Raw genomic sequence first — 22,446 nt, 5'->3', positions numbered from 1 at the left:
TCCAACCCTTCCAGATAGCTGAAGTTCATCATCCCTAATACCAATCCTGTAAATCACTTCTGTATCTGGTGTATCTTCTCTGAGGCTCTGACATCCTTCTTAAAATGTAATATCCACAGAGTAAATCATTAATATGCAAATATGTAAATGGTTAACCTTCTAGTAGTGATGCAGGAGATCACATAACACTACTGAAAGGTAATTCTATATATAAAAACCAAAAGAACTACGGATGATAGAAATCAGAAGCAAAAACAGAAATTGCTGGAAAAGCTCAGCAGGTCTGGTAACATCTGTGAAGAGAAATTAGGTTAACATTTCAGTTGTGTCACGTTTCTTCAGAATTTTATACATAAGTCTTGTTAGCAGAATGTTAAATGAAAAGTTTATCTTACCTTAGTTTATCTTAGCTTAGACCCTTGTCTCTATACATCCTACAGAGGTCACAGCTCTGCTAAGGTTCATTGCCATGATAACAGAGACCCTAAAATTCACCATTATTCCAGGTGAGGCCCAATCAGTGCTTCACGAAGGTTCAGCATAATGCCCTTGTTTTTGAACTGAATGCTTCTACTTATAAAGCTGTGAACTTGGTCAGCTATTTAAAAGCAATTAATTAACAATAACAGAGCTACACACACTAAATATGCCAATTCCCTGCAGTGTTTTTGGTACCACACTGTAACCATCCCAATATCCAACTGTGTTGCCTGCCCCACTAATTCTAAAACGGGGTGAGTGCCTAGAGGAGTGCTCATTATATTTGCTGGATTACACTGTGTGCCCAGGTTTCAAACACTTGATCCACAATTCTGTTTCTAATTTTCAGAAGGTTCACTGCACATTGCATATAAAAGTTGTTATTCTTTCAAAGAAGGTACATATGCTCATCATTATCATGGGAGTGCTACCCTGTCTAACTGGGGAAAAAACAGGTACTTGAAATAGTATTTTTCTGTTTATCTGTGAAAATGTCAAATACCATGCTATTTTAAGTAACTACTTTCAGCACGAAACATATTTATACAATAGTGATTCAATGGTCCAACAAAGTGGCTAGATCTCAAGCGCATACTCTACTGCACAAGTGTAACTTACGAATTTCCAAAACTATTGTCTTTATGTCATCTCTCAGTTAGATTGCTAAACTATTCCGGTCATGACAGAAATGCCCTTTTTCCTGTACGAATTTGGCATAGTCTCAGAAAATAAAGGGGCAGCAATTTATGACAGAGATGAAGAGAGTTTCTTCTCTCCTTGCCAGAGAGAGCTGTGGGGACAGGTTCATTGTGTACATTTAGGGCTGAGATAGATGGATTCTTGATTACTTAGGGAATCGGGGTAGGGGGAAAGGGCAGGAAAGTGGACATGAGATATATTTGATCAGCCATGAACCTATTAAGTGGCGGAGCAGGCTCAAGGGGCCCAACAGCCTACTCTTGCTCCTATTTCACAGACTTTCTCCACTTCTCAAGTCGTAGAATCATACAGCATGGAAACAGACCCAACCAGTCCATGCTGACTATAATCCCAAACTAAACTCATCCCATCTACCTGCGCATAGCCCAAATCGCTCCAAATATTTCTTACTCATGTATTTATCTAAATGTCTTCTAAACAGTGTAAGTGCATCCACATCCACCACTTCTTCTGGAAGTTCACTCCATATCCGAACCACTCTCCGTGTAAACGGTTATGTCTTCTCACCTTAAAAATATGCCCCTAGCCTTGAAATCCCCCACCCTAGGGAAAAGATACCTGCCATTCACATTATCTATATCCCTCATGATTTTATGAACCTCTATAAGATCACCCCTCAACCTTCTATGTTCCAGTGAAAAAAGTCCCAGCCTATCCAGTATCCCCTTACAACTTAAGCCCTCCATTTCTGGCAACAGCCTAGTAAACCTTTTCTGAACCTTCTAATAACCAGCTTAATAATATCCTGCTGTTACGACATGGCAGTGAACCCCTCTGCTAATTAAACAGAACACCCAGAGAAGCTCACCTCACCTCATAATCTGTTAACATATGAGTGACAGAGAACTCCCAAATTCCACTATTTAAAGAAAAAAAACATCAATTTATTCTTTAACTCTAAAACTGAACATTAAACAAAACTCCTTAAAACTCGAAGTCTCCTTTCTCCTAACAGCTTGTTATCTGCCTCCAACTCTATAGCAATATACTGATTTGGGCGGCACGGTGGCCCAGTGGTTAGCACTGCTGCCTCACAGCGCCTGTAGACCCGGGTTCAATTCCCGACTCAGGCGACTGACTGTGTGGAGTTTGCACATTCTCCCCGTGTCTGCGTGGGTTTCCTCCGGGTGCTCCGGTTTCCTCCCACAGTCCAAAGATGTGCGGGCCAGGTGAATTGGCCATGCTAAATTGCCCGTAGTGTTAGGTTAAAGGGGTAAATGTAGGGGTATGGGTGGGTTGCGCTTCGGCGGGTCGGTGTGGACTTGTTGGGCCGAAGGGCCTGTTTCCACACTGTAAGTAATCTAATCTAATCTGATCCAATAAACGCCCCCACTAAAATTACTTCAACTTAATTTTCAAAACCAGACAGCAGCTGTTGTCATCTGTGTCTGTCTTCATCTGGTTGTAGATCTCCCTGGGTTGTCTTTGGTCTTTTGTTGCAAAGATGTTTCATATGAAAAAAGTATCTTTGTTAGAGAGGGGTTTACTAGCAGATACTCTGATGATGGCAGTTAGTCAAGTTCTCTGGCTAACTCTCAAAATTGAATATTTCTGCCAGCATTCATCTTCATAGATTTATAAAAGAAGATCATTGAGAATCTATGGCTAAAATCTCTTGCCTTAATCGCTCAGACCTCTGAGTATAGGAGTTAGGAAGACATGCTGAGGTTATACTCCAAACATTGGGGTTTGATGTTGTTAAAACCGTAAAATTAAAATTTGGTTGGGTTTTCGTATCGTGGGTCATAATTTAAACTGATTGGTTAAATTCAAACTACTGTGAAAACATAGCAACCAAAAGTCAGGTATTTTGTTTCACAACCAAATGTTACATATTTTCAATTTTCTAGTACACTCTGAGACTGCTAGTTAGTTACATGACAGGTACCTGCATCCACTCTCTTCAACTTCATAATAACAGGGCAGCCAGAACTGGACACAGTAATCAGGTAGAGGCTTCACCAACATCCTGACAACCTCAGCATGTCTTCCCAACTCCTATACTCAGAGGTCTGAGTGATTAAGGCAAGAGTTTTTAGCCATAGATTCTCAATGATCTTCTTTTATAAATCTATGAAGATGAATGCTGGCAGAAATATTCAATTCTGTGTACAACTCAGAGGAGAGATTTGCAGATGAGAAGCAGCCTAGATTGTTGCAAAGAGAATGCGGGAGGGCACAGCCTGGAGTGGTGCGAAGGGTAGGAATTTCGAATATTGCTATATTCGAAAATCCAATTTCTATCCATTAATGCACATGAGAAGGTGACTGTGTGTTAAATGTTTAGCATGTATTTAGACAGTCCAGTGAAGTAGAAACTTATAAAATCATGAATGGCACGGTTCGGGTGAATATTCAAGATCTTTTCTCCAGGGTAGGGGAATCCAAATTTAGAGGGCATAAATTTCAGGTGGGAGAGATTTAAAAGGGACCTAAGGAGCAATGTTTTCAAGCAGAGGGTGATGCATGTATGGAATGAACTACCAGAGAAAGTGGAGGCTGGAATAATTACAATATTTAGATTAGATTAGATTCGCTTTCCTACAGTGTGGAAACAGGCCCTTTGGCCCAACAAATCCACACTGACCCTCCGAAGAGTAACCCACCCAGATCCATTTCCCCTCTGACTAATGCACCTAACACTATGGGCAATTTAGCATGGCCAATTCACCTGGCCTGCACATCTTTGGACTGTGGGAGGAAACCGGAGCACCCGGAGGAAACCCACGCAGACACGGGGAGAATGTGCAAACTCCACTCAGTCTGCCCGAGACTGGAATCAAACTTGGGACCCTGGTGCTGTGAGAAAGCAGAGCTAACCACTGAGCCACCGTGCCACCCCTGGATGCGGATGTGAATAGGAAGGGTTTATAGGGATATGGGCCAATCGCTAGCACAGGGGACTAGATTAATTTAGGGTATCTGGTCGGCGTGGACAAATTAAACCTGTGGCTCTGTTTCTGTGCTGTACATCTCCATGACTCCATGCAGTCTTGACAGAGCTGCATTATTCTAAAATGCTTTCTATGGGAACCCACATGAAAACATATGCAGGGATATTCTGAACTGCAAAGTAAACCAAATCCTTTGAAGATTGTGAAAATCAGGCACGCAGTCAGAAGTTTCCAAGGGAACTTGTTTATTTTTGTTTTATGAGGCCAGTGCAGGTTACCTGGAGCTGTAAACCATCCTGTCCTATGAAACTGACAGCACGCATTGTGTGTATGTGCCAACCAGAATAGATAATGCCAAAATCATTTGTCGAATTAAACAGCGACTGTAGAATGGCGATATACTTTTTTCTGTTCTTGTCAAATTTGGTGCTTTCAAACAGTTTATTGTTGTACAAGTCACGGTGTTTTTGTTCTCTTTATAACGACAATTAATTCTTTTCACAAATTCAGATAAGACTGAACACAGTAGAATCATTGCTACTTAAATGTTATCAATTGCAGCAGAGGTGTCAACAGATTGGATAGAGAAACCGTTGATCTGGTGCATTAGCATCTGTCAGCTATAGGATATTCATTCAACCTTGATGAATACTGAAGGCTCATTGAAAGAACTTGTAATGATAGAGCACTCCACAGTGCTCCAGGTCTAATTAATTACCCTCTGAAATCCTGTCGCTGTCATGTGGACAAGCAGTGCATCCATAAGATTTCTAGACAGCGAGATCCAACAACAGCAATGAGAACTTGGTTTTATTTTGCGGGGACGGGGTGGGAATACTGTTTAAGGTAGGATGGTGACCAAAACCCCTGGGAGGCCTGCTTTTTCTCTTTGTAACAGAAGCTTTTATGCTCACAAATAGGCAAAGGAGTCCTTAATTTATTGGGCAGTTTTTCCCGCTCTCTGGGTGAAGTCCTGATGTGGGGAGGATAAAATATGGAACTAGGGATTAGGTTTATTGTCACATGTCCTCACATGAGTGCAGTGGAAAGTTTACAAAGTCGCTAATTACGGCACTACATTAGGTACAAAGTTACCGAAGTACGGAATGTTAAGAATAAATTAGAAACATAAAGAAATAAGAAGTTCAGAATCGTAGGTACGAAGACCTAGGTACAAAATTTTACTAAGAAATTAGAAAAGTGAAGAAATACAAATTTCAGCATTACAGTACTTCAGTATAGTACAGACCGCACCAGGATCTCACCTCCAGACTGTGCCAGGATTTCGTCTCCAGACTGCACTGGGATCTCACCTCCGGACCGCATTGGGACCTCACCTCCCAACTGCACTGGGACCTCACCTCCGGACTGCACTGGGACCTCACCTCCCAACCGCACTGGGATCTCACCTCTGGAAGCAACTGGGACCTCACCTCCCGACCGCACTGGGATCTCACCTCCCGACCGCACTGGGATCTCACCTCCGGACCGCACTGGGATCTCACCTCTGGAAGCAACTGGGACCTCACCTCCCGACCGCACTGGGACCTCACCTCCCGACCGCACTGGGACCTCACCTCCAGACCACACTGGGATCTCACCTCTGGAAGCAACTGGGATCTCACCTCCAGACCACACTGGGATCTCACCTCTGGAAGCAACTGGGATCTCACCTCCAGACCACACTGGGATCTCACCTCCCGACCGCACTGGGACCTCACCTCCCGACCGCACTGGGACCTCACCTCCCGACCGCACTAGGACCTCACCTCCCGACCGCACTGGGATCTCACCTCCAGACCGCACTGGGATCTCACCTCCAGACCGCACTGGGATCTCACCTCCCGACCGCACTGGGACCTCACCTCCCGACCGCACTGGGACCTCACCTCCCGACCGCACTGGGACCTCACCTCCGGACTGCACTGGGATCTCACCTCCCGACCGCACTGGGATCTCACCTCCCGACCGCACTGGGATCTCACCTCTAGAAGCAACTGGGACCTCACCTCCCAACCGCACTGGGATCTCACCCCCCGACCGCACTGGGACCTCACCTCCCGACTGCACTGGGACCACACCTCCCGACCGCACTGGGACCTCACCTCCCGACCGCACTGGGACCTCACCTCCGGACCGCACTGGGACCTCACCTCTGGACAGGACTGGGATCTCACCTCTGGACCGCACTGGAATCTCATGTACAGACCACACTGGGAACTTGCCTCCAGACCGCCCTGGGACCTCACCTCCGGACCGCACTGGGACCTCACCTCTGGACAGGACTGGGATCTCACCTCTGGACCGCACTGGGACCTCACCTCCGGACCGCACTGGGACCTCACCTCCGGACCGCACCGGGATCTCACATCCGGACCGCACTGGGATCTCACCTCCGGACTGCACCGGGATCTCACATCCGGACCGCACCAGGATCTCACATCCGGACCGCACCGGGATCTCACCTCCGGACCGCACTGGGACCTCACCTCCGGACCGCACTGGGACCTCACCTCCGGACCGCACTGGGACCTCACCTCCGGACCGCACTGGGACCTCAACTCCGGACCGCACTGGGACCTCAACTCCGGACCGCACTGGGACCTCACCTCTGGACGCAACTGGGACCTCACCTCCGGACCGCACTGGGGCCTCACCTCCGGACCGCACTGGGGCCTCACCTTCGGACCGCACTGGGACCTCACCTCCCGACTGCACTGGGATCTCACCTTCGGACCGCACTGGGACCTCACCTCCGGACCGCACTGGGACCTCACCTCTGGACAGCACTGGGATCTCACCTCTGGACCGCACTGGAATCTCATGTACAGACCACACTGGGAACTTGCCTCCAGACAGCACTGGGAACTCACCTCCGGACCGCACTGGGACCTCACCTCCGGACCGCACTGGGACCTCACCTCCGGACCGCACTGGGACCTCACCTCCGGACCGCACTGGGACCTCACCTCTGGACAGCACTGGGATCTCACCTCTGGACCGCACTGGAATCTCATGTACAGACCACACTTGGAACTTACCTCCTGACCGCCCTGGGAACCTGCCTCCAGACCGTGCTGGGATCTCACCTCCAGACTGCACCAAGATCTCACCTCCAGATCGCACCATGATCTTACCTCAAGACTGTGGCGGGAACTCGCCTCCAGACTGAGCCAAGATCTCGCCTTCAGACCACCCTGGGAACTTGCCTCCTGACTGTACCGGGAACTCGCCTTCCGATCACGGCGGGACCTCACCTCAGCGACCCATTGAGTCCCCACTGTGGGCCTACCACAACTCCTTTCTGAGTACAAAGCTCTGCCGCAGCCGACCGTCCACCAAGTTCCTGAGTCCAGGCTTCAGCCTACCAAAGTCATGAGTCCTCAATCCCACCACTGCTGCTGCCGACATTCCTCCACAATGTCAGATAATGAAAGCAGAGAAAGAAAATAACGGAAAAGAAGAGAGAGAGAAGGATGCAGCCGGCCTACAGCATAAGGGCTCAGGAGCCCGAACACTCCCTATCATGCTGGTGCCTCCATCTTGTGAAATGCATGGCTGAATGGCACCCTGATACTGTCCATTCACTGGGAACCATCTGCAAGGGCCTATGAAGGGCCATTTTACAGGAAATTTGTCAATGGCAAGCGACTGGGGTGCATGGCACACGATGGAAATGGATAACCTAGAAGCCCAACGGAAACATGAGGCACATAGGCAACAAGAACATGACATCATTGATTTCCCTCCAATCCCACCCCCTACTCTGAAGGGTTACTCCCCTCCAATTCTCTTCAACATTCACATTATTTTTTAATTTATTTATAAGAAGATGTCCTTCAGGTTTGCAGCAAGAGGGCAGTTTGTCACAATCTTCCACATGTAGTGGGCAACCAGAAATGGGCAGTAAATCCAGCTGGTGATGCCTACATGTCATGAATGAATTTTTAAAAAGTCTGCCATGTGATGTCATCCTGTCCCTTTAGAGGCCTTAGAGAATCCAGCCTTGGACTGGGCCTGCAACACTGGGGACCTGCCCGTCATCTTTAAGCAATTGTGTTGTCTTTTCAGATATCACCACCACCAGCATGTGGGATTCTATTTTGGATAAATCACTACCACAAATTGTCCTTGCTGGGCCTGTTTAGGTAGAAAATAGATCGCTGGCGAGTTACTTCTCTTCGATAACAAAGTTGCTTATCGCTTGACAGCAACAGATCTAGTTTACCACCTTCCATTAACTTGCCAGGCATAACTGCCGATGACTGTCAGGAGCTGTGCAGGATACAGCTGCTCCCTTCAGGTACTCCTGCAAAGCTCAGCTATCTCCAGCCAAGGAGTGAGAGATGTTATCGGATTGGGTAGAGCTAATCTTCCACATGTAGTGGAACATGAACATTAATTCTGTCAGAATCATTATCTTGTACTAATTATGAGCCCAAAATCATGGAGCCAGTTCTGCTATTGGAAAAAGTGTGGACTCAGGACCCACTTGTCACCCTGTCATTAGGTTCATCAAGCCTATGGTGAAATTCAACTAAAGCCTCATGTGGCACCCCTGGCATTGCAGCACTCCCTTAGTCCTGCACTGGGATGTCAATTTATAGTACATTCTGTTCTCCTGGGGTGGGAATTGAACACAGAACTTTCTGATTTAAAGATTTGTGGTCTATCACTGAGCCAACTTGAACAACCCTAAATAGTACAATATTATCAAACATCTTCAAAACTCTTCCCCCTTTCAGAGGAGGTATAAACATCATCTCTAATGTTATCATTTTCACACGAGCAAAAATATTTTAATACCTCATCTGCTGGCAAGAAATAAATATTGAAGTCTGAATTAATCTGATCTCACATGCTGAATTTTCAGACCTTATCTGGGTCTTTGTACATAACCTAGGCTGGTACATCACTAGAATGTTGCTGCATTATTGGAGGAGTATTCTTCCAGAAATCATGTCATAGGACTACTTGAAGAATGGACAATTCTCCCATTGTCTGTCCATTCCTCCTCAGACCTTACTTCTTCAGCTCTCGTGCTTCATGTGGGATCCTGCTCTTCTCAAAATTACTTGCCATATCTACCTGCAATGACTCATTGAATGTGAAGAATTTTAAAATATTCTTTGATAAAGTTCTTTATAAAGGTGTTGTTCTTTGAAATGAGAAATGTTTGGTGAACACTTTACTGATCAAGGTGTAAGATACTGATCTGAACCCCCCCCCCCCCTTATTGTTAACATTCCCACTTCTCAGTCCATGAGCAGAGGTTTGAAACCACTTTCAGGCAGGTAGTGACTGGAGCTTTGACACAATTCTCGATTCACTGACTAACGATCTAGCTTTCCCACTCCCACAGAATCAATGGTTTACAGGATTCCCCGAACCTTCCCTTGTGCATTGGCTAAGCACTGAATCAGCTGGTATAATCAGTTTGTGGAAACTACCAGATATTGTCTAGTCAGGACATCTTTAGCTCCTCCCCCTGTCCTAATATTTTCCATTTATCCTTCATTCCTCTCTGGTCTACTGGTGAGATACTGGCCTAGGGGCACTGGCAAATCTTCAATACTTTCCCAACTGATCACTAAACCATCACTGGATATTAGTTAGAGTCCTCATTTCATTCAATGCCGACATTCACACATTTTCTAAGAGGATTCTATCCATTGCAAGCCCAGGACAGTAAGCAGGAGCCCAGTTAGGACCAGGACAGACCAGGCAGTGACAAGGTAACCATTTTCTTTGAGAGTCCTGTTTGGTTCAGTGACTCACCTTCATCAGTCAAAAATGGCTTAAAAGGTGAACAGTAAGCTAAGTTCAGGTTTCAGTTTTGGGAGTGCTGTCATATCAGCATTTGGGGGAGTAATTAAGTTTGTGGAGTTATTGGATCAGAGCAGAAAATGGCCTCTAATGTCTTGTTAATTGGTACAACAATAAGAAGCTTACTCAAAGAGTGCACAGGATGTCTGGTCAGAGAAAACAGAAAAATATCACATTGATACAGTTGATCCTCTTTATGAAGGTGACCCATGATTTATGGGGTAAAGCACAACCACGCCATTTTGGTTTTATAAATCTTCATGGGATGTGGGTATTGCAAGCAAGGTCAATGTTCATTGACTAACCTCAATTGCTCTCAAGATGAGCTACCTTCATACAGCTCTGTGGTTTGTGCACTGAAGGTACATCTGCAGTGCAGTTAGAGAGGGAGGCTCAAGATCTTGACCCAGCCATAATTAGATTAGATTAGATTACTTACAGTGTGGAAACAGGCCCTTCGGCCCAACAAGTCCACACCAACCCGCCGAAGCGTAACCCACCCATTCCCCTACATTTACCCCTTTACCTAACACTACGGGCAATTTAGCATGGCCAATTCACCTGACCTGCACATCTTTGTGATGTGAGAGGAAACCGGAGCACCCGGAGGAAACCCACGCAGACACGGGGAGAACGTGCAAACTCCACACAATCAGTCGCTTGAGGCGGGAATTGAACCCGGGTCTCTGGCGCTGTGAGGCAGCAGTGCTAACCACTGTGCCACCGTGCTGCCCAATGTCTGCCCTCAATTGGTGTCCAGCGTGAGAAAACAGCTCCATTCCTAACAAATAACATGTACACATTGTTGAGCTGAAAATTCATGAGAAGGGTAAAAGAAATCTAGAAGCAGGAATTTTAAAGATATTCTCGACATCTAGGTCCTTACAGATCCCTAGGGGATCTCAAATCATGGTACAACCATTTGAAGACATTAATCCCTGCTCTAGCAAAGGCATACGCTGCAGGCAATTTGCACTCTGCGTCTTCTATCACAGAGACGAAATACCGATCAATCTCTTTAGATGGTGTTGATTCAGGGATCAACCACCTGATGAAGGAGCAGCACTCCGAAAGCTAGTGCTTCCAAAAAAACCTGTTGGACTATAACCTGGTGTTGTGTGATTTTTAACTTTGTACATCCCAGTCCAACAACAGCACCTCCAAATCTTGATCCAGGGAGAAATTTTGACAGAGATATCAGGAGAACATCATTGTCAAAAAAAAATTTCAAGATTATTTATGTTCACTTCAACAGGCAGAATGAGCCAGAATCTAATGTCTCACTTGGCAGTTGGAACCTCTTACAATGCAGCACTTCCATAGTAGTGTAGTGCACTGAACATTACTTCTAAAGGAAAATATTTACTATTTCTTGCCCTAATTTATGTGAGGCAGGAAGTCTGTTGGTACAAATGGTCCTTAATGCCATCATTTTGTCTTTCCTTCCTGTGCTAGTGTGGGCACAAAAGACCGGTGATAGATGGACAACCTGAATTTGAATGGCCAGGTGATGCCTTCTGGGTGCTATAGCAACCTCAGCAAACAATACTATGTGAAAAATGCTTCTACCAAAAGCTGTAAGCTTCCAGCTAGGCTAATTAATTGTTAACGACTCAACATTAGTGACATACAGCCTGCTGTCTTAAAGAGACGAGATTCAACCACAAAGTCCCATCGTTATAAAACCAAGTAAAGGTGTCGATTCAGTCAAAACTGCAGGTTAAACATGCTCTCCTTGTGATGTGTGACCAAGTGATTTCCAAATACAGCTCAAGCAGTTTAACTTATTTTAATTAAGCACCACCCATGGTACATTCGGCACATGAACTTAAAATGTGCCCACTGGATTAATGTAATCACACACTTGTTTGCACAACTGTTGGTAAATATAAGGCAAAGGGAAGTGCCAAGCTCAGGTTTCAGGCTCGTAACTGGAGCTAGCCCGTTACGACAGCGCCAAGCAGCAGAATTGACTGATCATTGAATAATTAATCTAACTTCTTTACCAAATGGGAAGCTAAAATAAGACCACAAGGCCGTAATATATCGAAGCAGAATTAGACCATTCAGCCCATTAAGTCTGCCCCATCATTCAACCATGGCTGATATGTTTCTCAATCACATTTCCTCCCCATAACCTTTGATCCCCTTACTAATCAATAACCTTTCTACCTCTGTCTTAAAGACACTCAATGACCTCGCCTCCACAGCCTTCTGCAGCAATGAATTCCACAGATTCACCACCTCTGACTGAAGAAACTCCTCCCCACCTCAATTCTAAAGTCCCTTCACTCTGAGACTGTGTCCTTGTATCTGCTATTAATGGAACTATTATTAGCACCTGGAGGAAACCCACACAGACATGGGAAGAATAAATGAATTTGCTTAACTGTTACTCTATTAAAGTGTTTAACAAAATAACAGATATATTAACTACTACTAATAAACTGTTCCAATATAGTAACATCACATAAACACGCCCGTGGCAAAGGTAAATTCAGTAAAATAGACTGTCTCACTTGAAATTTCAGCAGCAGGAAGAGACCCCAGCTTTTAGCTGTAACAGACAGAGGAACAGTTTCCACATCCAGCTTCATGACCCTAGCAATTATTACTGAGGTCTAAAACTAAATCTAAATCCTGGTTCTGTGGTAATTGATCCCACCCATTTAGGCTGCTTTGATTGTTTCAACTTTAAAAAAAAATCCCAAGGCTTCACAAGCTGTTTACCTTATTGGCTTTGGAGCATTCAGCTGGCACTTCTATCTCAACTTTTCTTCAAAAAATAAGGAACAAGATACACCTCTTAAGAGCCATAGTATCATCACATAATTCACTGTGCTCACTGGTGCTCCATCCATCAATTGTTCGAGTTATTCTACGTTATATTTGTACATGAGGTTCATTCACTTTTAATCAAGGATAATAGTTTAGGATTTTCCAAACTTCACTACACTCTGGAACGATCCCAGTAAATTGGAAGTTAGCAGATGTAAGATATTATTCAAAAAATAATCAAAAGAAGTGGGGGAAAATCTGAACTTGTTTACTTTTACAGGACAGTAGAGTATTATTTAAACGTTGACAGACTGCAGAATTCTATGGTACAGAGGAATCAGGTTATCCTGCTACCTCAATCACAAGAAGTTAATGAAGGTACAGCAAGAGATCAGGGAGGCAAATGGAACATTGATGTTTACTGAATCAAGGATAAAAGTGAGGAAGTATTATTATGGATATGTAGGGCCAGATCCACAATGCTGTGTGCAGTTCTCCTTCCGTAAGAAAAGATAGCAAGTTTTGAGAAGATTTGTAGCTCAGGTTGAGGTTCTGGATGTAAGTTTGCTCACTGAGCTGGAAGGTTCATTTTCAGATGCTTCATCACCAGACTAGGTAACATCATCAGTGAGCCTCTGGTGAAGCACGGATGTCAGTGACCCACTTTCTATTTATGTGTTTAGGTTTCCTTGGGTTGGAAATGTCATTTTCTGCAGTGATGTCATGTTCTTTTTCTCAGGGGGTGGTAAATGGAATCCAAGTCAATGTGTTTGTTGATAGATGCCATGCTTCTAGGAATTCTTATCCTAGGATGGATGTGTTGTCCCAGTCAAAGTGGTGTCCTTCCTCATTTGTATGTAAGGATACTAGTGAGAGTGGGTCATGTCTTTTTGTGGCTAGTTGATATTCATGTATCCTGGTGGCTAGTTCTCTGCCTGTTTGGCCAATGTAGTGTTTGTCACAGTTTCTCAGCAATAAACCCAAACAAGCAGACAAAATGCACCCAGAAACCTTAGCCCCTCTTCCCTACATCAGACATCTCAGAAATGACTGCCAGACTACTCAGACCTATTGGCATCACAGTAGCCCACAAACCCACCAACACGCTAAAACAGCAGCTAATGAACTTGAAAGACCCATATAGACATGAATGTCAGTGTGGAATTTGCACATTCTCCCTGTTTCTGTGTGGGTCTCTGCGAGGTGCTCCAGTTTCCTCTCACAGTCCAAAGATGTGCTGATTAGGTGGATTGGCCATGCTAAATTGCCATAGTGTCCAGGGATGTGTAAGTTAGGTGTATTAGCCACGGGATATGAAGGGTTACAGGGATAGGGTAGGGAAGGGGGCTCTGGATGGGATGCTCCTCAAGGGTCAGTGTGGACTCAATGGGTCGAATGGCCTGCTTCCACGCTGTAGGAATTCTATGAAATAGGAGTAGGCCATTTAGTCCCTCAAGCCTGCTCTGCCATTCAACAGCAGTACGGCTGCTCTGACATTCCTCACATCCACTTGTGCTGCCCTTTCCTTGTAAAATTCGATTTTCCTACCAGTCAAAAATCTATCTTGGTGCTAAATATACTCAAGGATTCTGCCCCCACAGCTCACTGTGGCAAGGAATTCCAATGTCCTTCTCCAAGTAAGGCAGACAGTCAGTTTGATAAATGTCCTGTGTTGTTGCTTGACACTGAAATTTATCCAACCTCAGTTAAGAAGAGGGACCATCATTCTACAATGAAAGGTGAGTGGGGCCCCACTCACATTCTTCGAAAGTGCATTGGGTTTCAATGTGCCTTTTGTCCGTAGTGAGGTAGAAAGATGAGTTGACTGAAATGCAATAGTCCTGTGGTTGACACTCCATCCTTAAACCAAGGGAAGTATGAATTTCCAGGACGGCTGTTTCTCTCCAACATTTTTGAAGTATTTTCTGAAAGATTATCATATACTGGAGAATTACCGTATAGAAGAATGGGAGGTGATCTAAATTGAAAGTCATAAGATGTTGAGGAGGCTTGGCAGGCTGAGATGCTGAGTGGTCCATTCCTCTTGTGGGCAAGTCTAGAACAAGGAGACACTGTTTAAAATTTCACTCAAGACTGAGATTAGAAGAATATTTTTCTCTCAGAGAGTGGTCAAAGTTTGAGATTCTCTTCCCCAGACAGCATTGGATGCTGGTCATTGACTATATTCAAGGCAGAGTTAGATTTTCCACAGAAGAAATAAAACCCAGTAATACTGGCAAATAAGAAACACTGGACCAACTCATCTTGTATACTTCAAAATAGAGGTCCAACCTTTTCCAAGTTGTTTTTCCCTCCGGGGATTAATAAAAGATTCAGAATAATAAAGAGCAGACAGAAAAGTGGAGTTTGAAGCCACAATCTGATCTTATTAAATGGCGAAGCAGACTTGTTAGCACTCATTTTGAGAGGGCCAGAATACAAGAGCTGAGCCTGTATAATGCACTGGTCAGAGTGCATTTGGAATACTGTAAGCACTTTTGGGCCTGTTATCTAAGAAAGAGTGTGCTGGGGTTGGAGGTGGACCAAAGGAGGTTCACTAGAATGATCCCAGGGAAGATGGGCTTGTCATATGAGAAGCAGTTGAGGTGGATAGATGGATGAGAGGGGATGTGATTGAAAATTACAGAATACAGGCAGGCCTGGTTTAGAGTGGAAGTGGAGAAGTTGTTTCCACTAGTAGGAGGGACTAAGACCGGAGGGCACATACTGAAGGCTCATACTTTAGAACAGAGATGAGAAGGAATTTCTTCAGTCAGAGGGTGGTGAATCGATGGAACACATTGCGGCAGAAGGCCAAGTCATTGCATGCATTTAAGACAGAGAGGGGTTCTTGATTAGTGAGGGGATCAAAGGTTATGGAGAGAAGGCAGAAGAATGGGGTTGAGAAAATTATCAGTCACGGTCTAATGGTGAAGCAGATTCAAGAACCGAATGACCTAATTCTGCTCCTGTATCATTTGGTCTTAAGAGGCCAAATGTCTACTTTAGTTCCTTATTCTTGAAATCACATCCATTTAATGTACAAAAATGGAGCTTATTCCACACTCACCTTTTGGATATGGAAGTACAATAGATGTAAACAATGTCACAGCCTAACTATTTTAGTCCAACTGCCATCAGCAACTGTAATTTAACTCCTAATCAGCTACTGTAAACATTCCCTACTGTCACTATGCTCAATCATCTAATTCCTACTGTAATCACTAAAATTAATTATACCAATCAGTCCCCATTCAAATTGATATGGACTATGAATAAATTGTACTTCAGAACCACCAACACCAACCAATACTGACTTTGCGTTTAAGAGGTCTAAACTGGCACCAATCCAAAGTTACCAAGTTTAATATGAGCTCAATTCAAGTTTATGAACTCTAACTAAAGGTAAAGTTGCCATAGTCCTGTTCTCTAGTTAGAAAGGGATGAATGGTGATGGTTTAACCTCAGGGTCACCACACCTTCGTTGAGCAGTCATTCATGATAAGCATCGCTGGTGTAGGGACTGAACCCATGCTGTTGGCATTATTCTGTGTTGCAAAACAGCCACCCAGCCAAAACAGCTAACCAACCTCCTTCAACTGTAACCAAACCTTAAGCATCCGAATACTTCTATTATTAACTTAACGACATGGGCCTTTCTATTTATTGGATTAGAAAAATAATACTGAAAATGTGTTGCTGGAAAAGCGCAGCAGGTCAGGCAGCATCCAAGGAGCAGGAGAATCGACGTTTCGGGCATGAGCCCTTCTTCTCCTGCTCCTTGGATGCTGCCTGACCTGCTGCGCTTTTCCAGCAACACATTTTCAGCTCTGATCGTCAGCATCTGCTGTCCTCACTTTCTCCTGGAAAAATAATACCCCAACATAAAAAAACGATGAGTCCCTGCATTCTGCAGAATGAGTAGGTAGGGCCTCCACAACATAGTGAGAGGAGAGAAGATTATACACTGAGTTCAGAGAAGGGATGGGAGTTCAGATTTAAGACTATAATTTTCAATCAGAGTTAGGTGAGAACTGGTAATCTCAGGGTCACGACTGGTTTGCATTGAGGTATAAGCTGTACACAGTTGACATCAGGTGTGAGATACGATTAACAGGTAGATAACACACAATGAAATGCTGAGTAACTATTGCAAACGAGACAATTCTAAACTAAATTATTGACAAAAGGACAGAAAAGTACATTACAGAGAACCCTTAAGATAGATAAAAGTGCTGTGATATAAAGCATCAGTTACTTATTCAGCAGGTCAGCAGTTTGTGAAATGAAATCATCCTCCCTCAGTCCTTTACAGTAGATCCCAGTTCTGTCAGAAAGTTGGATCTCTCCTGCATTGAAACAGCGCAGTCCCCTCAGAAACATTAAGCACTTTACATAACTAAAGCATGAACAAAGACGGTACTGTTATCACCATACACCACAAGTGTTCTGCAGCCGCTGATCACAAAGTAATCAGCACTGGACTGCAGCAGTGGGAATATTGATGTCCAGGAAGTCATTAACAATGCTGTTTGGTTTCTACTATAACAAGAGTTATTCCCATTGACTCTTTCCTTCCTGAGGTGATGTGCTGAAACTCTGAAGTTGTTTCTATCTGGAAGTCAGTGATGTCTTGAATATGGCAGGGTTGTGTGTAGTCAATGGCAACTACACATAGTAATCTCCGAGTGCTGACCCAGCATAAAATTGGCCTTTGAGCAGCCCCAAATGAGCAAATAAGGCAGGATTTCTCTCGTGTCTCTATGAGCTATGTATTCATTGCTGTGTAGCCCACAACTTTCATCCAAACTGACACAAAGGAAGACTTCACACAATCTGAGGTCATCTCAAAGTGCTTGAGCCAGTGAAGCAGATTTGGGGTGCAGTCACCAGGGTAACAGAGAAGACAAATTTGCTCACAGTAGACTCCCAGAAATAGTAATGCGATTGTTTTTTAATTCACTCATAGAATGTGGGTATCTCTGGCTAGGCCACCATTTATAGTCCTGAAGGCCATGAAGAGTTAACCACATTGCCGTGGGTCTGGAGTCACATGTAGGTAAGGTCAGCAGTTTCATTCCCCAAAGGGCATTAGTGAACCAGATGGTTTTTTCCTGACAATCAACAATTGTTTCATGGACATCATTAGACTCTTAATGCTAGATTCTTTATTGAATTTAAATTTAACCATCTGCCATGGCAGGATTTGAACTCAGGTCCCCAAGACATTAGTTGAGTCTCTGGTTTAATACTCTAGCAATAATGCTACTAGGCCATTGCCTCTCCCATTGTTACTAAATAATCTGTTTTAGTGAAGTTAGTTGAGGGATAAGAAATGGCCTAGATACCACAGGGAATTCCCCTTTCTGATCTTTCAAATGTTGCTCTTGGGCCTCTTACCTTTATTTGAGATGGGCAGATGGGGTCTCAGTTTAACATCTTACCTGAAAGACAATATCTCTGACAGTGCAGCCCTTCCTTAGTACCATACTAGATTATCAACCCTTTACTATCTACTACAGTGATGGAAGAATTTTTTTCCCTCCAGGATTTGCATTCCAAGTCAAATTACACAGAAATGAAAGAGGAAATTCATCCTGTGTCTGGTGTCATTGGAGTGGCTAAAGAGGGGGAATTAGCGGGGAAAGCCATTCCAAGATATCTTTTGAACAGGTAGTAATTAGATGTAGGTTCACCACAATTTTCACAAGGATTCCATCGCTTGTCCATAGTGAAAAGTGAAACTCCAAAGAAACAGTTGGAAAATCTCTGGGATTTCGACAAATATTAGGCTCATCAGCCTGTATTCCTCATGAAGGGCTTTTGCCCGAAACGTCGATTTTCCTGCTCCTCGGATGCTGCCTGAACTGCTGTGCTTTTCCAGCATGACTAATCCAGAATCTGGTTTCCAGCATCTGCAATCATTGTTTTTACATAGTTGATCAGGGTATGGTCTCAGCTCCAGTCACATGTCTGCACCCTGAAACTATTGACTTCCTCGTCTGTCAAAAATTTAACTCAACCATGAATAAGTTGATTTATAAACACATCTGTTACATGTAACATGTTCACATGTTACATGTGAATAGAGTAGTTGGAGAGCTCAAAACATAACCAATGCTTAACCTTGAATGTTTATTCTATAATTTGCTGATGGTGTACAATAAATCAAAATAAAGGAACGGGGATTTCTGTTTAACCAGGAGCTCAGTTGCTACAAATACCTAATTGCATGACAGTAAAAGATGAACTGATTCAGAGGAAACAGGGACTCAACTGTGGGGTGATTTTTGATTTCAAACTTAGAAGCATAGGATTATACAGTGCAGAATATTGCAGTCAGTCCATAAAATGTTAAGAAATAGGAACAGGAGCAGGTTGTTCAGCCCCTCAAACCTGCTCAATAGGCTCACCGCTGATCCAACAGTCCTCACATCCACTTTCCTATCCTTCCTCCCTAACCCTTCATCCCCCTACTGATCAGGAATCTCTCTCAGTCTTAACTGCACACAAGGATGTGAGTCAATTAAAGATTGGGCGAGATTTAGCTCTTTCTGCAATCAATGTGAGTCTTCAGTGGTAACTGGCCTAACAATCACACCTGCAAGAATGACAGCTGGATCAAACTCTAATAGGACACTTAATAGCTGACTCTTAGCCCCTGGAAGGCTGAGAAGCCCTCAAGACAGAAGTCCCACCTCCCAGAAAGCACCAGCCAAGCAGAGGTTGGTAGCCTCTTCGACCTGGAGTTCATCATTGGAGGCCTGTGTTGCAATAATGAAAAGGTTTTGTTTCTTTTGGGATCACAGGATGGGCCAGTCATAGTGAGAGTTGGGTCAGAAGACTGGGGGGAAGAGGTGTTCAGAGACAAGAGCAGGTGGGTGGTGCTCAATGTAGACTCCCCTGGCCCCCATCTGCCTCAGGATTGGGGCAATTTTTTTAAATTTGCTATTCAATTCACCCATGAATGTACCAGCTCCTTGAAAGGGCTGTCCAATTTCCTCAAATCCCGGCTCTTCCCCTATAAACCTACAAACTTTGCCTTCCTTCAATTATCTATTCAGTTGTGTCTTGAAAATGAAAGAGGAAAATATCTAAGGTAAGGGTCTAAAAATGTAATAGTCAGAAATTTCCTTGGACCAATCCCACTCTGTCATTGGAAATTCAATAGAAGTTCAGAACAAGCTCCATACTGACAGTCCTCTGATGAACCAACAGTGCTGGGGTCCACTACATCTCCAAAAGAATTCTCGCAGTCCATTTTCCTGGATAACAGATTATTGCTATTTCATTGCAAGGTACAATTGCATTTATTTTGCCACCTTAACTCAAAATTTAATGTCAGTTTGATTTTCTCACAATAAATTACTCATTTTAATCTAGCAACAGTATATTGTGACTACTCCTTACAGAGAACAGCAGGTGAAGGATTTTTCTCACACTCTCATCGTAGCTCAATGTTCAGAGCAGGAACGAAGGACATGCCCATCTTACACTGAAGCTTCTCCTTATGCTTTTCCCCACAACAGAAATATTCCATAAAAACTTCTCAGAATTTGGGAAAAAACTATCAGGTCACCATTCAGCCTTCGCATTTTCAAGAGAAAAACAGGCTAGTCTGTCAATCCTTTCCCAATATGTATACCCCACGTAGTTCAAGTATCATTCTTGTAAATCTACTCTGCACCATCTCCAAAGCCTCCACATCCTTTCATACTGCACACAGTGCTCTCAATATTGTCTACCCATGATTTAATACTGGTTTAGCATATCTTCCCCACTTTTCAACACTCTACCTCTAGAAATGAAGTCCTGTGTAAGAGGAGGAAAACCTAGTGGTGACCACAAGAGCATTAACAGCCCTGAGAGATATACAACTGCTATTGTGCTGATGTTTCTTTTCCTTGCACTAAATCCTATATTGGACCATTGGTATTTGATTGGATCCCAAAATTCAAGGATCCTCGAAATACCAGTAATTTCACTTGCACACACTTCTCCACAAAAGATAGCTGCTCAAATATTGCAACCAGGGATCTGTCTCAAGCATACTGCATCAAGTAACTATCTCAGCTAAGCACAATCTTCCCTATTACTTACTCGGGACAGTGTCCAAGCAGCAGTCGTAATGATGGGAGGTCACCTTTGGCAGCAGCATAGTGCACAGGCAGAGCTCCGGTGTCTGTTGCTGCTGTTGGGTCACAGCCTCCACCTTTCAATAACCAATCTGTGATATCTTGATGCCCAAACCATGCAGCAAGGTGGAGGACCGTAGCTCCAGAACTGTCTTTATCCTGCAGAAATTGAGAAAGAAAACCTGTCAGTCTTTCAGCTCCACACCACATTTTAAAGCGATTTCCAAAATGGTAACCGAGGGCCTTGTTAGAATATTGTGCCCAGTTTTGTTCTGCTCACATGGTGAGAGGTATTGTAGCTTTGGATACAAAGGACTGTCACTAGATTAATTTCCAGATTGATGAATCATTGTTATAAAGGAAAAATTAAAGTAGCAGGAACTTTACACTTTGGGGATAAACCGATTTGCAATAACATGTGTTTCTTCAATGTAAATTGGCTTAAACGCCATTGAAAAATTTAGATTGTTATTTGTAGAACGCGATATTTTCCAACTTGTATTGGATATAACACGATTCCAGCCACATTAGTTTAATTAGGGTGGCTACTGTGTGATTTTCTTATAATGCGAGATCACATGAGAACGAACTATCACATTATATCAGAGCTGACTGGTATATAGAGTTTGGGGTGATTTTATAGAAATCTATAAGGTGTTGGAAAGAACAGATTGTGTTGAGTTCATAGTTTATTCCAATTACAGGTCGTTCTGCTATAACGCACGTTTCAATAATGCAAATTCGTTATCACATGATTGAAGAATTGGGACACTGCTTCTATAACACAAACTTTTAAAGCGCATATTGTTTACAATGTGATTCCAGGCCCATTAGTATAATTAGTGCTGCTTTATGCAACGTTCTTTTAACACAGGGTTGCTCGAAAACAGAACTGCCACGTTAGAGCAGAACTGACTGTAAATAGGTTCAGAAGGATAAGGACAACTATTTAAAGTTGACTGAGATCAGATCTCGGTTAGAGCTCAGAGAAAGGTTCTTTTTTCCAGTGTTTAGTGAATATAAAGTGAACATTACTTCAAAAGAAAAGTACGACTTGCATTCATACAGCAAATGTGATGTCTAAAAGCACTTTACATTTCAATGAAGTGCTTTTTGAAACATTATCAAGTCGGAAGCACAGAAAGTAATTTGAACTCAGCAAACTCCCATAAACAGGACTGAGATGATGACTGTTTTGGTTGAGGGATAAATATTAACAGGACACCAGAAATAACTTAGCTCCTCTTCTTTAAGATAATCCACCTCCCAAGCAGACAGGTGAGGCCTTGGTTTAACATTTCTTCCAAAAGGTGAAATTTTCCAAAGCTGTTAACCCAAAACAGATGCGTTAAGGTTTGAGTTTTTGGGTCAAGGCCGTGGTGTGAGACTTGAACCTGAAACCTTGTATTTTAGAATTAAGTCCACCAGCAACTAAGGCACAGCTTACACACATTCATTCCCAAGAGAAATCCTGGCCTCTTTCTGGCTAAGTCAAAGGCTACTTAATTTTAAAAAGATATTTTCATGTTCTCTCAGACTAGTTTCAATCACTGAAATGGAGTAGGAGAGGAATTTCCGAAAATCTTTCACCCCACCACATCCTAAAAGTGGTC

At 43.6% G+C, this 22,446-nt stretch overlaps 1 protein-coding gene across 3 annotated transcripts in view; it reads right to left on the bottom strand.

Moving 5' to 3' along the window:
* Window positions 1-22,446, bottom strand: part of espn (espin) — a 190,758-nt gene that overhangs the window by 153,317 nt on the left and 14,995 nt on the right. For all 3 annotated transcript variants that reach the window (XM_043676085.1, XM_043676084.1, XM_043676086.1), the window contains exon 2: window positions 20,799-20,992. In XM_043676085.1, the coding sequence (XP_043532020.1) occupies window positions 20,799-20,992 (194 nt within the window). The remainder of the gene's footprint in view (window positions 1-20,798; window positions 20,993-22,446) is intronic.

The sequence above is a fragment of the Chiloscyllium plagiosum genome, chromosome 34 (genome assembly GCF_004010195.1).
Source record: "Chiloscyllium plagiosum isolate BGI_BamShark_2017 chromosome 34, ASM401019v2, whole genome shotgun sequence".
Classification (NCBI taxonomy): Eukaryota; Metazoa; Chordata; class Chondrichthyes; order Orectolobiformes; family Hemiscylliidae; genus Chiloscyllium; species Chiloscyllium plagiosum.
Note: the sequence above shows the minus strand (reverse complement) of the source record. Positions and strands in the feature narration are given on the sequence as shown.